The sequence below is a fragment of the Cervus elaphus genome, chromosome X, assembly GCF_910594005.1.
Source record: "Cervus elaphus chromosome X, mCerEla1.1, whole genome shotgun sequence".
Classification (NCBI taxonomy): Eukaryota; Metazoa; Chordata; class Mammalia; order Artiodactyla; family Cervidae; genus Cervus; species Cervus elaphus.
Genome location: NC_057848.1, coordinates 82795471 through 82816035, shown reverse-complemented (window position 1 = coordinate 82816035; position 20565 = coordinate 82795471). Strand labels below are relative to the sequence as shown.

The 20565-nt window shown below is 42.7% G+C and overlaps 1 protein-coding gene across 3 annotated transcripts; it reads right to left on the bottom strand.

The window, feature by feature from the left end:
• Window positions 1–1365: 1365 nt before the first annotated feature.
• Window positions 1366–11271, bottom strand: LOC122689757 (nuclear RNA export factor 3-like). Of its 3 annotated transcripts, none has more exons than XM_043896467.1 (17): window positions 10933–11271; window positions 8111–8261; window positions 7737–7890; window positions 7038–7121; window positions 6827–6931; window positions 6623–6703; window positions 5985–6092; window positions 5728–5837; window positions 5111–5147; window positions 4682–4750; window positions 4544–4599; window positions 4296–4403; window positions 4117–4175; window positions 3909–4024; window positions 3763–3805; window positions 3082–3154; window positions 1366–2530 (listed from the first exon to the last, which is right to left on the bottom strand). In XM_043896467.1, exons 1-17 carry the CDS (start codon window positions 10934–10936, stop codon window positions 2344–2346), a joined length of 1545 nt encoding a protein of 514 aa, XP_043752402.1. In that variant the 5' UTR covers window positions 10937–11271; the 3' UTR covers window positions 1366–2343. The 3 variants fall into 3 exon arrangements, with proteins under 3 accessions (XP_043752402.1, XP_043752401.1, XP_043752400.1); XM_043896466.1 differs by lacking the exon at window positions 10933–11271 and adding an exon at window positions 10730–10857 and having other exon boundaries at window positions 3082–3151; XM_043896465.1 differs by lacking the exon at window positions 10933–11271 and adding an exon at window positions 10730–10856.
• Window positions 11272–20565: the final 9294 nt, after the last annotated feature.

Genomic DNA, 20565 nt, shown 5'->3' with positions numbered 1-20565 from the left:
CTCCTCTGTCCATGGAATTCTCCAGGCAAGAATATTGGAGTGGGTTGCCATGCCCTCCTCCAGGGTATCTTCCAACCCAGGGATTGAACTCAAGTCTCCCGCATTGCAGGCGGATTCTTTACCATCTGAGCCACCGGCGTGGGGGTGGGGGGCTACAAAATGTAAAATGTTAAATAATTGGGATTCCAGAAGAAAAAGAAAGGGAGAAAGGGCAGAAAGTTTATTTTTAAAAATGGATTAGAACTTCCCTAACCTGAGGAGAAACTTAGACATCCAAGTTCATGAAGCTAATAAATCACTTTTATCTCAATGCAAAAAAGATTTCTCCAAGACACATTAAATGAAACTGTCAAAAAAAAATCAAACATATAGAATCCTAAAAGCAACCAGAGATAAAAAGATTGTAACCTATAAAGGAACCCCCATTAGGCTATCAGAATATTGCTCTGCAGAAAGTCAGAAAAGGATGGAATGATACATTTACATTGTTAACAAAAAATTCAGCCAAGAATACTCTATCCAGCAAAGTTATCCCTCAGGTATAAAGGAAAAATGAAGACTTTTCCAGGTAAATGAAAGTTAAGGGAGTTCATTGCTGCTAGGTCTACCTTGCAAGAAATGCTGAAAGAAGTTCTTAACGCTGAAATGAAAAAGATGCTAGTCAGTGACATAAAAACATAGGAAAGCATACAATGCATTGGTAAAGGTAAATAAATAGTCATATTTGGAAAAATCTAATTCTGTAACAGATTGGGATATTAACCACTTAATATAAAGGCTAAAGGAAAAGATTATTAAAATTAATACTACTGAACTACACACTTTAAAATGTTTAAGTGAATAAGGTAGATAACTATATTTTATGCTTTTTTTTACCACAAATAAAAATTTAGAAAAGATAGTGAGGGTGAATGTTAAATTTGGGGTAAACTTGGCAGAACAGTATTGTGTTGAGCTGATGAACAGAGCTCATCGGTCAGTGAGGAGAAGGCCCTTAGTGAAAAATCTGTGAGAGGTTGCAGAGAAAGTAAATCAAAGAGTGAATAGAGTGCTAACACATGGAGAGGGGCTGTGCTTTCTGTCTGGATACCTCAGTGTACCTGTAACTGGGTTTCTCTCTTTACACACCAGGTGGCCAGATCAGAATGTCAGCTATGAGAGCCTCAGACCAGGATGATCAGCAAGGGGAAAGAAGGGATGGAACTTCGGATCTTGGTATAATGACTTTAACCATTATTAAAAAATTCCAGAAAGCTCTGTCTGGTGAATTTTGGCAACACATAGACCTTCCCTCCCACGTGCCTGCTCTGCCTGTTCAAGCTGCTGTCAGGCTTGTCATGAGGTAGCACCAACATAACTCCAGAATCCAAGTTCTCTACAAAGAATTTTATTTAAAGAGAAAAAAAAATACAATGTTCTCCCTTAAAAGCCAGCATATTGAACTAAGTATAACGTAATTTTAATTCTGTTTGAAAAAAGAAATCTGATAGGTGTTAAAGAAGCTGGTAAAGTATACTCCAGAGTCTGCATAAAATGAATCACCAGGTAGCAGTAATGTATCAGCAGTCAGCAGCATAGGGAAACACAGGGTTCTAAGAGGAATGGGGCAGAGACTGAAGTCTGGACAGCTGTATCCAGTGTCCCAATAATGGGATGACAGGGTGTGGGAGAACTGGGCAGCTGATACAGAGGTGGGTGATGGAGGTAAACACTCTGCTCCTTTGGAGGGACCCTCTACAGTGGGAACAAGTCAACCTACATTGATGGGGGAAGAGATACACCAATGAATGTGATGTAGCTTTGGGGTCAACAACAGATGGAATTGCTGTGATATACATAGAATTTTCCAAACAGAACTGGATTCATACTAAATAAGCCATTCCAAGACATCTGTTATTCTTTGCAAAATGTACTTCTTTTTCTTAAAAATGAAGATGGATGGAACCAGGTGGCCAGATAAGAATGTCAGCTATGGGAGCCTCAGATGAGGGTTTTCAGCAAGGGGAAAGAAGGGATGGAACTTGGGATCTTGTTATAATGTCTTCAATCAGAGTTCTCTGGAATTTTTCACCACCTGGCAGCAATCCCTCCTTATCTATCATTTTCTGGATTACTGAATCCTGAGATTGGAATCCAGTGGGAGTCTGAGCTGAAGACAAATTTACACTAGTGAGAAGGGGGTGATTGGGCTAGAGGAGACCTAGAAAGAGAAACAAACACACACAGATATGCTGTCAATCACATTTTGATTAAACTTCATCTCCCCACAAAATTGAACACAATGAATGATTTTCCAAGGCAATGAGCATATGTGTGCATGTATGTGCACTATGATCTTCAGCATCACTTTTGAGACTGCTGGAAGTTCATCCCAGACTGGATGGAGAAATCCTGCACTATTTCCTGTTGCTCCAAGGAGAAGGTGGGCATGGAGTTGACAGAGGGTTCAGGCTTTGGGATGAAGAGCACAGGCTCAGTCTTCTTGGGGCTGAAGTCACTCACAAACAGCTTATCATTCACAATACAAAAACTGGAGGAAATATGGACTCTTAGACAATTGACAGATGTACCAACTCAAACCCCCAGCAATGATCTGCTCCCACTGGCACTCAGCAACCAGATTCCTTCCATCCCCCTCCTGTGTCTGTCCCCAGGCTCCTTGACTGGTTCTTCTGCCCCTTGTACAGAGCCCACCTTCAGAGAGATTGTCTACCAGCTTCACTCAATGAATAGCCTGATCCCCAGCCCAGGGACAACTTCATATCTACCCTGAACAGCAGCCCAGTACACTACAGTACAGAAGTGTACATTCTGATCCCCATTTTCAGAAGAAGATACCAAGCCACAGAGAGGCCCTTTGACTTAACCAAGGTCATACAGAGAATGAGCGTTGGGTCAAGGAGAAAACCCATGTGCTCAAGGAGAAAGCCCATGCTCTTCCTAACCACTAGGCTAGACTGCCCCTTGGAACTACCTGCTGGCTTTCCACAATACTGAGTCAGCCTAAGGTCTGCACCACCACATGCCCAGGGCCCTGAGACCAGGCTGGATGGGCCATCCCGCCCACAACACAGCTCTTACCTGGAAGGGGTGGCAGGGGTAGTGATGAAAGTCCGGGTGAAGGCACGCACACAGCCAGGAGACCTTCCTTCTACTTCAACAACAAACAATAAACAAGAGTACCCCCTTAAAGCCCCATGTGTTTACAGGTTCCCACAAGGACCCCCAGTCAGGGTCTGACTTGACACTCATGCTGAGGGGTCAGTTGTTCACTTGGGGAGCCTGGGTGTTAGGAATGGGGAGGGTAACTGTAGGGCAACTGGAGGGCGGTCTGCTCCCAGTAACATGTCCCCATGACAACCACTTTGCAAGTTCATGGGATACATTTTTCTTAACTGCCCAAGATGTGGGTATATGGGGAAACTGCAAGGTTAAGTATTGGCCCAAGTTCTCAGTGTAAGGATCTGGTATGGGAGTCACAAAACTCCACAGCCTGTGTCCCTAATGCCTAGAGTGAACAGGGCAGACATGGACGCAGTTCAGACCTGGGTTGTCTGTGGGAAGGCTGAGGGCTGGAGATCACAGAGAGGAAGGGGGGGGGAGGGGAGGGATAGAAGGGGAAGAGAAGGGGAGGGAGGGGAGTCCAGAGGAAGGGATGGACTGGAAGGCAGGGGAGGTGAGGGAAGCTGGAAGGACAGAGGGAGGGAGCCCAGCCAGGAGAGGGAGCAGTGGAGGGTCTGGGAGGGATCTATGAATACTCACCTTCCTTGAACACCCCATTCACAGAGAAGCAGAGCATTGATTCCTGAAAGAGAAGAGCCCAGGTACTCAGTCACCCCCCAACTTGACTCCTCCCCATCTGCAGCTTCCCACCCCTGCTCCCAACAAGGCAGGAAGCAGGTGCCCACCGTCTGGAACCACATGTCCACCATGAAGGACCTGAAGTCATGCTGAGTTTTGGGCAACCCACAGAGGGCATGCACAATGTCACATTTTGTGTGTTTCAGCAGCTGGAACCGCAGATCTGTGGGGGAGGGGAAGCAAGCAAAGGTCAGGGACCCTATGAATCTTCCATTCACTGCCCTTTCCTGCACAGTTTTCCCACCACGCACTCACTGGGGTCCTTGAGCTTCTTCATATTCCTGCTGTTCTTGAAGTATGCACACATGCTGCTTCTAGGAGACACAGAGGAAACTTGGGTGGTGGTCCAACCAGCATAGGTGTCAGCAGGAGCTGGCCTGCATCTGCTGGGGAACCAGATGCCCCTGGGGAGGAATCTGGGCTGTGATACTCACGGGCCCGGGTCCTTGAGGTGGAATGGAATGGTCAGGGAGAAGCAGGCCTCCTCGTGATAAGCACACAGGAGTCCCTGGCGGTCCCCATAGTCATGGATCAAGTAATACCTGAGGGGGAACAGTGAGGACAGTCTAGCTCTGTGGTATGGAGCTCAAAGGAGACTTGAAAACTCCCATGAGCAGACCTGAGTTTGGGTGGCCTCCCCTGTACCAGCCCTCCCCTTGCTCAGATTCCCAAGGGTACTTACTGCTGCAGGAATTGCATGATTAGACTCTTCAGCTCATCAGATCCAAAGAAGCTTCCCTAGAATCAAAACAGTCCTCAGGACCAGGGCTGACACCCCCTCGTGTACCACTTAGAACTCTGCTGGATCCTCCATGCTCACCTTGCATGTTGGTAAGCATTTGGGGACTTCAATAGCACACTTAAGCCCTGAGGGTGTCTCCTGGCCATCCTAGGGGAGGGAAGAGGAAGTCAGCAAGGCAGTCCAGGATGTGACGCTGGATCAGGGAAAAGAATGGGCCCAGGATGGGGCGGGGGTCTGAGATCAGAGGAGAAAGGGTCCTGGGAAGGCCAGGGGCAGGACTACATGTTCTGTCATTTCCATGGGTCCCCGAAGCCTGTGGAGAGCATGGCTGAAGAAGATTCAAGGCCTTTTCAGGTTCCCACAGAGGATGGTACACTCTTCCTCCCGCAGGATATGTAAGGGTCAGGTTCAAAAATGGAACTTGGACAGGTCCTAATGGGTTTCAGAGTAGTTTGTGGGCACTGTCAGTGCTAGTTAGAGGAGTCTATGATCAAGGGATACGCTTACCAAGCTTAGTAACCTGGGGAACAACTCCAGGATGGTGCTGCCAAAATCAAGACAAAAGAGAAAAGCCAGTGAAAATGTGGACGTGACCCTCCTCATGGGAGCAAGTCACTTACAGCAATCACAGCCCTCTGTGTGCCCCCTGCCCACCACACAGTATCCTAGACTTCCAGAGCCTTGGTCACCACTCCATGGGTTGACCCAGAGGAAGACTGCTCCCTCTATCCCTTCCTCCCACTCCCTCTTCCTGCTCATTTCCCCTGGATAGCTCCCAGCCAGACTGTCCTGACTCCCTTCTCCAGTGCCACAAAGGCCAGCAATTCAAACCCTTGCTGGAGGTCTTCCTCCCCTCCCTCCCTTCCTTCCTCCACCACCCAGTGAAGTCTGTGGAGAGAAGAGGAAATGGGGGGGATGAGAGCCCAGGGCTTTGCTACTTCACAGGGGTTTCATCACTCTGTCAAGTCAGGACAAACCTTAGGGATGACCCAGGAGGCTGTGACAGGGAGGTGAGTGAGGTGGGACTCAGGAGGGAGGGAGGGGGATGAAGACAGACATGGAGTGGAGGGAGGAGGTGAGAGATGAGAGAGACAGAAGGGTATAGAGACGAGGTAGAGAGAGACCTTATGTTGGTTGACTTATCAGGGGAGGTGGTGCACATGGCATTTCTGTCAACCCACATCCCTTGTGGTTCCAGCTGTTGACCCTTGTCCATCTCCCCAGCAGACTTCACCTGGAATTATGGGGAACACCCACATGGACTAGATGGCTTTGCATCCACACCCATCTTTTCCCTACAAATCCACTTCCCGTCATCTGTCACCATCCCATAAGCCTTCCCACATCCCTTTTAAAGGAAGATCTGAGTGTTCCACCTTACCTCAGTGTTGGAGAGATTCAAGTTCTTGGTGTGGGAAGCATTATCCATAATGGTGGACAGGCTATGCACCATGTAGGGTTTTTTGTTGCTCTGGTCCAAGGATGAAAGCTATGATGAAGAAAGAAGAGTGAGGACTCCAAAGGGAATATCTGAGACCAATATGCCTCTTCTATCTGATCTTTCCAATCCTCACCATCAGCCTCAACATTGGGCCTAGGTCTTCACCTTGGACCTGATCCCTGGATGGATGTGCAGGGAGGCAGGCATGCCATTTCTATGGTTCCATGTCATTCCAATATCATAGATCATCAAGTCTCCAGGAAACCAGGAGGGAAACACAGGCTGAGAGGGCCCTGGCTGGTGCACCTCCAGCACCACCCCATCCCCATGATATCATCTCTGAGTGTCCTTCCCAGACAGACCCTCTACCCTCACCTGTCCTACAGTTACTACTACAGCCATACCAGGGCCAAAGAGGAGTCTCTGGATGTCAAGAGATTGCTGGCGGAAATCGTATGGTTTGCTCATGGTCAGCTTCAGAGTTAGGGATGGGGTTCTGTGGCTCTGTGTCTGAGGGTGAGTGGGGGGAAGAGGTGGGTTTGGGTATCAGTGCACAGCTTGTGTTGAGTCTGTATTACCTTCATCTGTTCCACCTTTTCAGACTTCAGTGCCTTCTGCACAGATGGGGGTGCATCACAGGGTTCAACAAAGATAAATATCTGTAGAGAACACAAGAGGGGCTGGGTAAGCTCCGGGAAAGCTGTGCATGGGATCAAGCAATACCATGCCCCTCTCCTTCCCTCTTGCCCCTATTCAGCCCTGTTCATGCCCTTGACACACACCTTTTCATTATCCTCATTGAAAATCTTGCCATTGACATTCTTCAATGCACAGGCAATGCTGGCATTCTCTACAAAGAACTGGGCCTGCATTTTCTCATAGTGAAACTGTAGGGAGAGTGACAAGAGAAGCAAAATATGAGACCAGAGCCATTTCTTATCTGGGCCTGCCACTTACACCATTTCGTCTCATCATTTCCATGTCCTGTCTTACTTCGACTGGAATGAAGGAGACACTGCATTGCTTCTGAATCAAATTCAGCAGCCACTTCTCATCATATTTTACACCAAAGGGAATCTAGAGGCCAAAGAAGAAATGGGAAACAAAATTGATGCAATAGAATCCAAGGTTAAGATAAGACCCAACTGTGTCTTACTTTAGGACCTATTTTCAGGCTTTAAATAAATTCTTAAGATAGGACAATATCTGATATCGCTAACTTTTGTACAAGGCATGGATTTGCTAAATATAGTTTCTTTCCATTCATATACTCTTCCTGAAAAAAATAACTTAATATGTTTCACATGCATTTCCTTTTATAAAGTTCCAAGAGATCCATGTGAGATAGACCTGGCCTGCCACTCTGACATGGACCACAGAGACTCAACATCCTCCCACACTCAGCTTGAGCCAAACTGTGTGATCTGGTGTGAAGTGCTTCATCTCCCTGGCAGTAGGTTTCCTCCTTTGCTTTTAGACAACCTCTCCCATGCTCCTCCTTGCAGTCAGTCTGTTTCCTTTCTATTGCTTCTCTGAACTTTCCCTTAGATAATCTAGGAAGATAGTCCCTAGTAATAAGAAGACATTACCAACACCACTGCCCCAGAAAAGTTCCCAGCATCTCTACACAAATTCAACATGACTCTCTCTGTCATCTTCTACATATTAGGTCCATTTAGCCAGAACACTCACTATGATCTTGAACCAGCTCCCCAAGGTCTCATCCTGTCTGTTTCTCTCCATTTTTCTCTCTGGAGGCTTTTGCTTTGTCTCCATCTTAATATGCATTTGGTCTTGTTTCTGAAAACTGCTTCTCTGATGATGGGGTGGAACAGCATAGGGAGCACTGTGGGGAAGTGGAGAGAAGAAAGTGGTCCATATAGACTTAGAAAGTTTTCTCCACTTTTCCCCACATGATATCAGAGCTATAATAAAGATTGCTTGAACATTAGCCAGATCCCATCATTCCTCACTCTTCCAGATTGGAGAGAAGAATAACATGTTTAACTACAAGGTTTTGTTGTTCACTGATTGGTACATGTCAGCCATGCTGACTGGTCACTTACTATCTTGCTTGGACGTCCATGGGAACATCACCTGAATCATTATCTTGCTGCTGCTGGGAAGTGACATGTTCAGACGAATAGTTGTGTCGCCTTCGTAAAAACCTCCAGCTTCGTGCTCTTCTTTGTAAAGGGTTCAGTTTATCAGAGTGCTCTAAAATTGACAATAACAGGTCAGTGGTCCCAATACCAAAAGTCTTGGGTAAATATCATGGCTAAGGAAAAAATATCACTGATTGTATAATCTAAACAGAAATGCATCACAGTGCTAAAAACAAAGGCTGAGAGACTTGACTGTGGCTCCACTAGTCAGGAAATGAGAGGTGCAGAGCATTCACAGCTAAGAAGAAAACAGGCACAGAGGAAAGGGTCTGGATCTAAAGTGTAGTCTGTGATGTTAGATCCTGCTCTACTTGGTTCAGGCTAGGTGACGTGGGACAAGTGACTTTTAATCCCCAAGTCTTACTTCTCTGCTCTGCTCCTGGGGGACAATAAAACATACCCTGAAATCTACCCTGGTGTGATGTTCAAGGGTTAAAGCTGGTCTGCCTCACTGGAGGAAGAATTAGAGAAATGAAAGATAAATCTGATGAAAATATCCAGAATGGAGCCTGGAAAGATATATCAGTTCAGTTCAGTTCAGTCACTCAGTTGTGTCTCTTTGTGACCCCACGGACTGCAGCATGCCAGGCCTCCCTGTCCATCACCAACTCCCAGAGTTTACTCAGACTCATGTCCATTGAGTTGGTGATGCAATCCAACTATCTCATCCTCTGTTGTCCCCTTCTCCTCCCACATATAATATGGAAAATACCAAAAGTGAGGTGTAGAGAATTAAAGGTGATGCAGTGAGTATACCGAACACATGGTTAATGTGAATCCCAGAGAGAAGGAGAGGGAAAAGTAGAGAACTGATATTTGAAGAGAACTTGGTTGAGAAGTTTCCAAAAGTAACAAGATATCAACTTAGGATAACAATGTTAGTTGGAGAAAAAATTTAAGGAAAAACATTCCTAAAAAATGTATTCATTTCACCATAATGTAACAAAAAGTCAGAAATTTTGTGACCAGAAAACTCAAACTATAAGTAATGTTACAGGCTCTTCTTCGGGCAGAAGAAATATCATCCCAGGTGGAGTCACATAGATACAGGAAAGAAAGACTAATGTCATTTGTGAATATGTAGGCAAATTTAAACTATATAAAATGATGATAGGAATATTTTCTGGGGGTTCACATATATACAGAATGAAAATGAATGGCAATAAATTTGGAGAGAGTATGTGGAATCAAAGTGTCTCAAGGTCCCATAATTGTCTGAGGAGTTTTAAAGAACTAATTAACTAATATTAGACTGTGAAAGGACTTCCCTAGTGGCACAGATGGTAAAGAATCCACCTGCAATTAAGGAGAACTGGGTTCAATTCCTGGGTTGGAAGGATACCCTGCTGAAGGGAATGGCAGCCCCGTCTAGTATTCTTGCCTGGAGAATTCCATGGACAGAAGAGCCTGGCGGGCTACAGTCCATGGTGTCCCAAAGAGTTGGACAAAACTGAAGTGACTTACCATGCACCACCACCAGACTGTTAAAAGGCAAAAATGCACATTGTAATATGAAGGGTAAGCACTACAAGAATAGCAAAAGAATGTTTAGATATCTGCATGAATTAAGAATTCAATAGTTACAAAATATTAACCATTTCAAAGGAAAGGAAAAGGAACTTAGAAGCAACAAAAATAAATACATAGCAATATGATACACATAAAGCAAATTATATCTATTTTTACATTAAAAGATTCAGGATAAATATTCTAAATAGAAAGACATATATTTTCAGACTGGACAAGAAACATTTCATCAAACACTCTTGAAAAGAGAAACATGTGAAATTTAATCATCAGGAAAATCTGAAAATAAAAAATGACAAAATGTATATCTTGTCCACATTAGCCTACAGAAAACTGGTATAACCATATTAGTAAAAGAAAAGGTACAGTTTAAAGAGAAACATTATAAGAGAAAGAGGGAGATTTCTTTATGATGACAGGTTCAATGCAATAAGAAGATATTAATACAAAATTCTAAATTTGTATGCATGTCTTAAAATAGAGCCAAAATATGCAAAATAAAACCTGATAGAAATAAGTGGGAATGGACAAATCCACAGTCACAGTGGGAAACTTTAACACATCTCACTGAGTGACACATAAAATGGCAAACAAAAACTCAGCTAGAGGGAGAGGATTTTTAAATGTGACTTAAATAAACAAATTTATTTAATTGACATAGAACAATGCACATAGCAAATACTCACTGAACATTTCAGAATAGATCATATGCTAGGCACAAAAGCAAGCCTCAAAAACTTCTAAGGACTAATACAATTTACCCTGACTAGTTAAAGCAATATTCAGTAGCAATGGTGGGGTTTCTGCCCCTCCCTCACCTCTAGTATAAATACAAAGAACATTAGTTTACACAACCCCACCCTCCACCTAGGTTACCATCCCCACTCTCCAAACCCTAGACCCAAGAAGATCACATTACTCATGCCTTTTCCTTAGCCAAGGAAAAAAATTCACCCAGCCATGGCCATTTCCATAAGAGGGTAAGTTTCCCACCTGCAATCAGGACGGGTGTGTCAGAGCCCATTTGGCCCATTTCCTCAGGAGAGTAGAAAACAGTCAGTCTGGGCCGTCTCCCCTCTTTCTCTAAAGGAGGGTTGGCTGGTTAGGGGTCATGTGGGTTGGGGTGGGGAAGGGAACCCAGAAACCCTCCTGTCCTGTGGAGATCTGAAAAGAAGTTCTCATGCAGACTGACTCACCCATGGAGTGACCTGAAGGCAGAGATTTGTCACCGCTGTCCTCACAGGCTGCTCTAGAAGAGAACGCGTGGGTCTGGAACTGGAGGTTTGGAGAATATCAAGGAAGGCTGCCAAGGAAAGAGAGAGCAGGCCCCAAACTCTCTGTCAATGCCAAGCAAGATGGAGTCCTTACAGGAAGTCCTTTCCCCAAGGGCATAGAGGAGGAGAGCCCTGGGGGCCAGAGGAGCTTTAACTTCTTATAGTAACAGGCCTCTGGGTTTTCTACCAGCTTAACGCCCAGGGACCGTTTCCAACTAAACCACTCCTACAGAGGTGTTAGGAGGCACTGGGGACCCAGGTACTTATAGATACAAACACAGAGAACTCTCTATGCCAGATTCTGCATCTGCTACATTACACTGTGTTCCTTCATTCTGCAGACCCAGAGAACTGTGAGTGCCAGAGGTAGGAAAAGTTCTGTACTTGCTACATTGAATCTGTTCTTTCATGTATTCCTCACAAGGAGATTCTGATATCAGAACCAACTTTTCAAGGTTGCTGAGGCTTACCGAGGTGCTGGAGCTTGTGGAGTCATTCAGATGCTACCTGGATCAACAGAGACTGGAATTGAGCTCCAAGGAATTGGGTTGATTTCCCTATGCACAGATTCACTAAATTCTTGGTTAAGTTGGTACAAGGTAACAAAATGTGATAGTAGTCAAATGTCTGAAATTAATACCAGTTCATCTTAGAGAGAGTAACAACAAGAGAAAAAAAAAAAAAAAAACAGAGAGAGAGAAGAAACATACACTGGAATGGGTTGCCATGACCTTCTCCAGGGCATCCTCCCCACCCAGGGATTGAACTCATGTCTCTTACATCTTCTGCATTCTCAGGCAGGTTCTTTACCACTAGCACCACCTGGGAAGCCTATATAATATATGATATATAGTCAATGTAGATAGATGACCCTAGTGGCCAGAACCAGAATTGTAGCTCTAGTGCACCAGCCAGAAACTTCTGGGATCTTCCACTACTTTCTGGAATTTTCCACTCCTTCCCCACAACCCCTTCCTGGATCTCTGTCCTTCCTAAAAGAGGAAGTCCAGCCACAGAAAGGTGGAGAAAAATCTGCATATGAGAGTGTGAACATTTGAGGTAAAAGAAGCATAAGACAGAAAATCACACTCAATACAGATAAACTGTCAAGTCAAAAGCTGAAATATTTTATTTTTTATAAAACGTATCATGTGAACATTTTGACAACATGATACATATATATGAACTTTTTTGTCATTTGGTTATTATTTTCAATTGTTTAAACAAACTTTCCTTATCAAAACATATTAAACATTTAATAATCTATACTTAAAAATGAAATTATTTTACACATTCCATATATATGATCCCCTCACCATGACTTGCAGGTCCCAATATATTCAATGCAAAAAGACTGGTGTTCACACTCCAGATGTGTTTCTCTTTAAGTAATTTGGTTCAGTCGCTCAGTAGTGTCTGACTCTTTGTGACCCCATGGACTGCAGCACTCTTTAAGTAATGTGTATACCTAACTTAAAATATTTGTGTATTTATGTCATTTTAGACACTGTGCATCCTTCTAAAATTTGCAATCACATACATACAGTTTTCTGCGGGTTTCTCGGGTGGCGCTTGTGGTAAAGAACCTGCCTGCCAATGCAGGAGACATAAGAGACACAAGTTTGATCCCTGGGTGGGAAATATCCCCTAGAGGAGGGCATGGCAGCCCACTCCAGTATTCTTGCCTGGAGAATCTCATGGACAGAGAAGCCTGGCAAGCTACAGTCCACAGGGTTACACAGAGTCAGACACCACTGAAGTGATTTAATGTGCACAGTTTTCTGTAAATTGAGTTTTTCACTTATCAAGACAACTCCAGATTTTCATTTCCTCAGTTACTGTGGTTGGTCATCTTTCCAGATGTTTTTGGAGACAGCATTTTGCTTTTTAGGTGAGTTATTTGCTATTGTCTTTTGTCCCTTTTTCCGCTGATAAGTAAAAGTCCTTTCAATTATTGAATATAAGCACAAAATCTGTAGCATTGTTTGAAATATTGACTCTCAGCTTTTAAATCTTTGTATTTTTTTTGATAGTACAGAAATTCTTTAGATTTATAGATTTTTAAATTTAAGAATAATACAGCTATAATAGAAAAAAATGTATAATACATAGGATTGCATCAACTATTAGTCCACTGGGAATTCTAGACTCAAAGCCTTGAGAACTTCAGGACAAAATGTAAGAAAACTTTAGACCAAATTCTACATTGACAAATAATGGGGAAAATATTTGAATATTTGTTTGCTTATAGGAGATATCATGTAAAGTGTATCTGACCTAAAATAATTCCATAAATGATCATTTCCTTCCCTTCATGGAGGCTAATTCCCTCTGCTTCGACCTGAACCCCATGCAAATCCCTCACAAAGTTCAATCCCTGGGGCCCTATACCCAAGGAGTGGATTTCACTTACATCATCTTCAAGACCACGATATGGGGGAGAGGATTGTATCAGCATGGCATTGACACTAGAAAAACTAAAAACTGGATATGTGGTACAAGAAAAGCTTTTAACTCTGTTACAAAGTTATTAGAGAAATTTAGGCAAAGTCAAAAAAAAAAAAAACCTTTCTCTATTCCCTCCAAAATTCTCATATATAAAGGCATATGAATTATAGGAAAAGCATTTTATAAGCAACTGTTTAATATTGTCTTATATGATTAGTAAAAAGTGTGTCATTCAAATCTATTGAAATAATTTAAATAAGAACTATGCATTACAAACCTATACAGATTAAATAATTATACATGCATTTTATATATACATATATACATAAACATTATATAACATATGAAGAACAGTGTGTATATATACATATATAGTGAGAAAAAATTTAAGAATATATATGTTCATGTAAACCTGTTTATATAGTACTTCACACAGAGAAATATTTCTGGGGAAGGTAAACTAAACTACAAAAGGTGTACATCTTGCTATGTAAGATGATAAAAAATATAGAATAATATTTTTTTCTAATAAATACACCTTCCTGAACTTCATTAGCTTTCAAAATAAAAATATTAATTTGAAATAAGAAAAATAGCTGATTTAAAATTTTATAACATTATGATACATACATGGGTGGGAATTTCATTGCAAAGATAATGCATACATATGTGACTTAAATGTATATATCTCAATTTATATATTTTTGCATTACCCTTCTCTCAATCACATATATATGTACATTTCTTGTCATAATTGAAGGGAGGGGCTGAAGAAAAGTTCTTGCCCCTATATTTAATGTACATGGTCTCTGACTCACCCTTAATGCTTCATTTGCCACAATAATCTTCCAGAAATTTCCGTGTGATGGGCACGTTGTTCTCTTCCTCCTTCCAAGGCGTCCTGCTGACAGCCAAGTTGCCATTCCAGATATGTTCACCAGGTGGCGCAGACATCTAATTTTTGAATTTTATCCAGTGAAAAATGGATTATTTGGGAAATGGAATGAAAAATGTTTCAAAAGTTTAAAAAGAACATATAAAATAAATGCATGCTTAAATTGCTTTGCCTAACGATTTTCTTCTTCTTTGTGGTTTTCCAGATAGAAATCATAGTAATAATATGACTCCTCTTAGGGGACTGCTGATTAGCATATGCCTGAGGTGGGAGCAAGGAGGGCAGAAGGGATTCATGTACATACTGTCTATGACTGTCCTGTAAATTTCACAAAGTTTTTCCTGGCATGATAGACTGCAGGGTAAGGGATTTCCAGTTTGGATTTTCCAAAGTGATGAACCTGGTTACAGGATATTTCCTTTGGTTATATCTGATTTGCCTCCACGCTCTCCTCTTCTGCTGGCTAAAGCCTCCATAGCCTCAGATCTCAGCTTAGAGGTCACCTCACGTGAGAAATCCCAGATATACCCTACTGGTTTGATTAGCAAAGGCAAAGGCTAACAGAGTTTTGAAAAGAGAATTCACTGGTCATAGCAAACACCCTCTTCCAACAACAAAAGAGATGACTCTACACATAGATATTACCAGATGGTCAATAACGAAATCAGATTGATTATATTCTTTGCAGTCAAACATGGAGAACCTCTACACAGTCAGCAAAACAAGACCAGAAGCTGACTGTGGCTCAGATCATGAATTCCTTATTGCCAAATTCAGACTTAAATTGAAGAAAGCAGGGAAAATCACTAGACCATTCAGGTATGACCTAAATCAAGCCCCTTACAATTATACAGAAACGAAGTGAAGTGAAGTGAACTCGCTCAGTTGTGTCTGACTCTTTGCGACCCCATGGACCCACCAGGCTCCTCCATCCATGGGATTCACCAGGCAAGAGTACTGGAGTGGGTTGCCATTTCCTTCTCCAGGGGATCTTCCCGACCCAGAAATCGAACCCAGGTCTCCCACATTGCAGGCAGACGCTTTAACCTCTGAGCCACCAGGGACACCCATACAGAGGAAGTGACAAATAGATTCAAGGGATAAGATCTGATAGACAGAGTACATGAAGAACTATGGACGGAGGTTCCTGACATTGTACAGGAGGCGGTAGTCAAAATCATTGCCAAGAAAAAGAAGTGCAAAAGGCAAAATGGTTGTCTGAGGAGCCCTTACAAATAGCTGAGAAAAGAAGAGAAGCCAAAGGCAAAGGAGAAGAGGACAGGTATATATCCATCTGAATGCAGAGTTCCAAAGAATAGCAAGGAGAGACAAGAAAGCCTTCCTAAGTGATCAGTGCAAAGAAATAGAGGAAAACAATAGAATGGGAAATATTAGAGATGTCTTCAAGAAATTTAGAGATACCAAGGGAACATTTCATGCAAAGATGGGCACAATAAAGGACACAAATGGTGTGTACCTAACAGAAGCTGAAGATATTAAGAAGAGGTGGCAAGAATACACAGAAGAACCATACAAAACAGATCTTAATGACTCAGATAACCACGATGGTGTGATCACTCACCTAGAGCCAGACATCCTGGGCTGCAATGTCAAAAGGGCCTTAGGTATCATCACTATGAACAAAGCTAGTGGAGGTGATGGAATCCCAGTTGAGCTATTTCAAATTCTAAAAGATGATGCTGTGAAAGTGCTGCACTCAATATGCCAGCAAATTTGGAAAACTCAGCAGTGGCCACAGGACTGGAAAAGGTCAGTGTTCATTCCAATCCCAAAGAAAGGCAATACCAAAGAATGTTCAACCTACTGCACAATTGCACTAATCTCATACTCTAACAAAGTAGTGCTCAAAATTCTCCAAGTTGGGCTTCAACAGTACATGAAGAAAGAACTTCCAGACATTCAAGCTGGTTTTAGAAAAGGCAGAGGAACCAGAGATCAAACTGCCAATATCTGTTGGATCATAGAAAAAACAAGAGAATTCCAAAAAAACATCTACTTCTGCTTCATTGACTACGCTAAAGCCTTTGACTATGTGGTTCACAACAAACTGTGGAAAAATCTTAAAGAAATGGGAATACCAGACCACCTGACCTGCCTCCTGAGAAATCTGCATGCAGGTCAACAAACAACAATAAGAAACGGACATGGAACAATGGACTGTTTCCAAATTTGGAAAGGAGTACATCAAGGCTGTATATGGTCACTCTGTTTATTTAACTTACATGCAGAGTGCATCATGCAAGATGCTGGGCTGGATGAAGCACAAGCTGGAATCAAGATTTCTGGGAGAAATATCAATAACATCAGATATGCAGATGACACCACCCTTATGGCAGAAAGTGAAGAAGAACTAAAGAGCTTCTTGATGAAAGTGAAAGAGGAAAGTGGAAAAGCTGGCTTAAAACTCAACATTCAAAAAACTAAGACCATGGCATCTGGTCCCATCACTTCATGGCAAATAGATGGAGAAACAATGGAAACAGTGACAGACTTTATCTTCCTGGGCTCCAAAATAACTGTAAATGGTGATTGCAGTCATGAAATTAAAAGATACTTGCTGCTTAGAAGAAAAGCTGTGACCAATCTAGGCAGCATATTAAAAAGCAAAGACATCACTTTGCCGACAAAGGTCCATCTAGTCAAAACTATTGTTTTTCTAGTAGTCATGTATGGATGTGAGAGTTGGACTGTAAAGAAAGTGAAGTTGAAGCTCCAATACTTTGGCCACCTGATAGAAAGAACTGACTCATTGGAAAAGACCCTGATGCTGGGAAAGATTGAAGGCAGGAGGAGAAGTGGATGACAGAGGATGAGATGGTTGGATGTCATCACTGATTTGATGGATATGGGTTTGAGCAAGCTCCAGTAGTTGATGATTGACAGGGAAGCCTGGTGTGCTGCAGTCCATGGGGTTGCAAAGAGTCGGACACGACTGAGCTACTGAACTGAACTGAGGCATCTAGTGACTCTACCATATTTGCAGTCTCCAGGCATACATGTGAAAGGGGACCAAATACTGAGTTCACAATTTGTCATAGGTTGTAGCAACACACAATGGACTTAAGATGCTGAAGTTTTCAAATATCTTGCCTGAAGATTCACCTAAAATTCACACTCTTCCACTTTTGAGGGGGATTCCGCTGGGGACACAGGTCACTTCAGCAATGAACTGCATAATTGTTCCTCAGATAACAATCTGGGCATGTAGTTCAGAGGAACTGAGTGTTCATCAACAGATAAATGAATAAAGAAAATGTTTTATATATATATATATAATATATATATGTATATATATATATGTATATATCTCCTGCCATTTACAACAATATGAATGAACTCTCAGGGCATTATGCTAAGTAAAATAACTCAGAGAAAGACAAATACTGTATGATCTCACTTATATGTAAAATCTAAAACAGACAAATTTATAGAAAAAAAGAGTAGACTGGTGGTTGCCAGGGATTGGAGGTGGGGAAATGGGTGATGGTGATCAAAGATTACAAAGTTTGTTTATAAGATTAATAAGTTCTGGAGATCTGATGTGCAGCATAGCAACAATAGTTAATTATACTGTTCTCTATACTAGAAAGTTGCTGACAGTAGATTTTAAATATTCTTGCCACACAGAGAAAGAATGGTAACTGTGAGACTGATGTATGTGTTAAGTAACCGTATTGTGGTAATCATTTCACAATATGTTCATATATCAAACTTCATGTTGTGTACCTTAAACTTACACAATGTTATGTCAGTTATATCTCAATAATACTGGGGGTGGGAGATCACTAAGCAAACTACAAAAATGACCAAACACCCTCTTCTAATGCTGAATATGAGTGGCTTATTCTTCTTTACCAATTATAGCTTTGGTCTTGCTCTATTGTTCTCTCATTTCAGTCAACATTTATTAATATACTCATTCATGGAATCACTCCCGCTTCCTGACAGCATTAAATAAGGAGCAATATGAACCCTCTCTAAAGTCACCTAACACAAATCAAGTCCTATAATACTTCATTTCTAATGTCCTCTTAAGAAATCTACAGGGTACATTCTGCGAAACTGTAATAAGGAAAAAACCCAACTTTGCCTACAGATGTGTTCCTGGTAGTCTTCTGGCTAGAGAACCCTGACAGCAGAATGGTCCTGAATTGGTTGACTCACCCCCCAGCGGAAGCAATGCAGATATTCTTAGGTCCTACCACTCATCCTTTCCACAGTATCTGGTCTCTATGCTGATCAAAGATCTGCAAGAAACTGAGTCCATGGTAGATGCTTGGACGAAGGTGTAGTTAGACTGTGAAATGGTATGATGAGTGGAATGGAAAGACTGATTAGTATGAAAGGCAGCATATGGGAGTTCTGATCAGGAGGGTCCAGGGGCAGCTGTTCTGTTCACACTCTGGGCCCTGGCACACTCTGTTTCGGGATAGGATCACATAGGGGGCTGTGGAATTCATGTGGGATTAGCTCCAGGAATAGGCCTTATTTCCAGTATGTGTCTTCTCTTCCGCCCATCAAGTACAAAGGCATCAAGCTCAAGGACACTTCCAAAGTGTGCTAAGTCACTTCAGTCATGTCCGACTCTGCAATTCCATGGACTGTTGCCCACCAGGCTCCTCTGTCCATGGGATTCTCAAGGCAAGAATACTGGAATGGGTTGCCATTTCCTCCTCCAGGGGATCTTCCAGACCCAGGGATTGAACCTGAGTCCTTTTCATCTCCTTGCATTGGTAGGTGGGTCCTTTACCACTAGCACCACCTACAGAGCCTGGAAAAAGCGCCTCAAAAACAGCTGCAGTAACTCTAGAGGAAGTGGCTTGAAGATGCCCTTTTCCATCCTTCATTTCCAACTAAGTTGTGTGCCTTCCCTCAGAATATATCTGGCTCCTGTGTATTACTCTCTGCTCCCAACACTTTGTCCCAGAACTTATCTCTGAGCTAATCAGATACCATTCATTGCCTCTGGGAATGCCCCTGTAATAACTGCCCTCCACAGCAGTGTGTAACTGTTGCTTATCTTCCTAAATATAGATTCCACTTGATCCCATGTGGCTTCTTATAGCATTTTAGTGTCATCATGCCCTTAATGATCACAGAATTCCTCTCCATTTACTTCCCCTTGTGATCCCACCACTCTGTAACCCCTGTGCTGAACTATGTCAGTGGTTGGATGTGAACACTGAAGAACCTCCTCACTAGCCATATCCAAGGGCAGAAAGCTAAAAGGATAGCAGAAAAGTTTAGATACTGTCCCTCATTCCTTCAAAATAACATAAGGCAGGGAGAAGTGGTGTCTGACTGTTCTTAGCACACCAAACTGTGTCAAAGAAAATGGTGATGTAATGGGAGAAGGGCACACTTTTAGCCAATTACCTCATGGCTCAGGCAAAGTTTTGATCTCACCCAGACTTCCTGGACTTCCCTAGTAGCTCAGACAGTAAAGAATCTGCTTGCAATGCAGGAGACCCGGGTCCCATCCCTGGATTGGGAAGATCCCCTGGAGAAGGGAATGGCAACCCACACCAGTAGTCCTGCCTGGAGAATTCCATGGACAGAGAAGCCTGGCAGGCTACAGTCCACGGGATCACAAAGAGTCGGACACAACTGATCAACTAACACTTCTACTTTCAGACTTCCTGGAAGCTCATGTGGTAACACAAAGAAGGAAATAAATAATAATCTTGCAACCAGTCCTGTTATAAATAACAATCTCAATCAGAGGATGACCTCAGATCCCTGGAGTGTCCCATCAGTTACCTCTGAGCACTGTCTACTCACCTGGGAGCCCCCACTCTTCACTCGAGTCAGGATGGATTCCCCATCACCTCCCTTCCATCCAGCCCCCTTTATTCCTGCTCACTGTCCCAGGCCCAGCTCCTCTTTCAGGAGTCTCTGATGACTCCAGTGAGCACTTGTTTCTCTTTTTAAACTAAGGGGGTTCTACAGAGGTAATCCTGTAGAAGGAAATGGCAACCCACTCCAATATTCTTGCTTGGATAATCCCACAGACAGAGGAGCCTGGTGGGCTATAGTCCATGGGGGTCACAAAAGAGTCGGACATGACTTAGCAACTAAAACAACATAAGTGACCACAACACCACAGGGATCAGGATCATGTGAAATGATTACCATGACATGTGCAGCCCCTTGGTCCTGGGACATGTGAAGGGAAATAGATGCTCAGTGAA

What these genes read in the sequence shown, in the direction of transcription:
- LOC122689757 (XM_043896465.1), bottom strand. Translation starts at nt 10,769, where the DNA reads ATGGGCCAAATGGGCTCTGACACACCCGTCCTGATTGCAG. An exon ending in TCTCCTTCATTCCAGTCGAA is followed by an intron (nt 6,932 to 7,037) that starts GTAAGACAGGAC and finishes CTCTCCCTACAG; the next exon opens with TTTCACTATGAGAAAATGCA. An exon ending in TGAATCTCTCCAACACTGAG is followed by an intron (nt 5,838 to 5,984) that starts GTAAGGTGGAAC and finishes CCATAATTCCAG; the next exon opens with GTGAAGTCTGCTGGGGAGAT.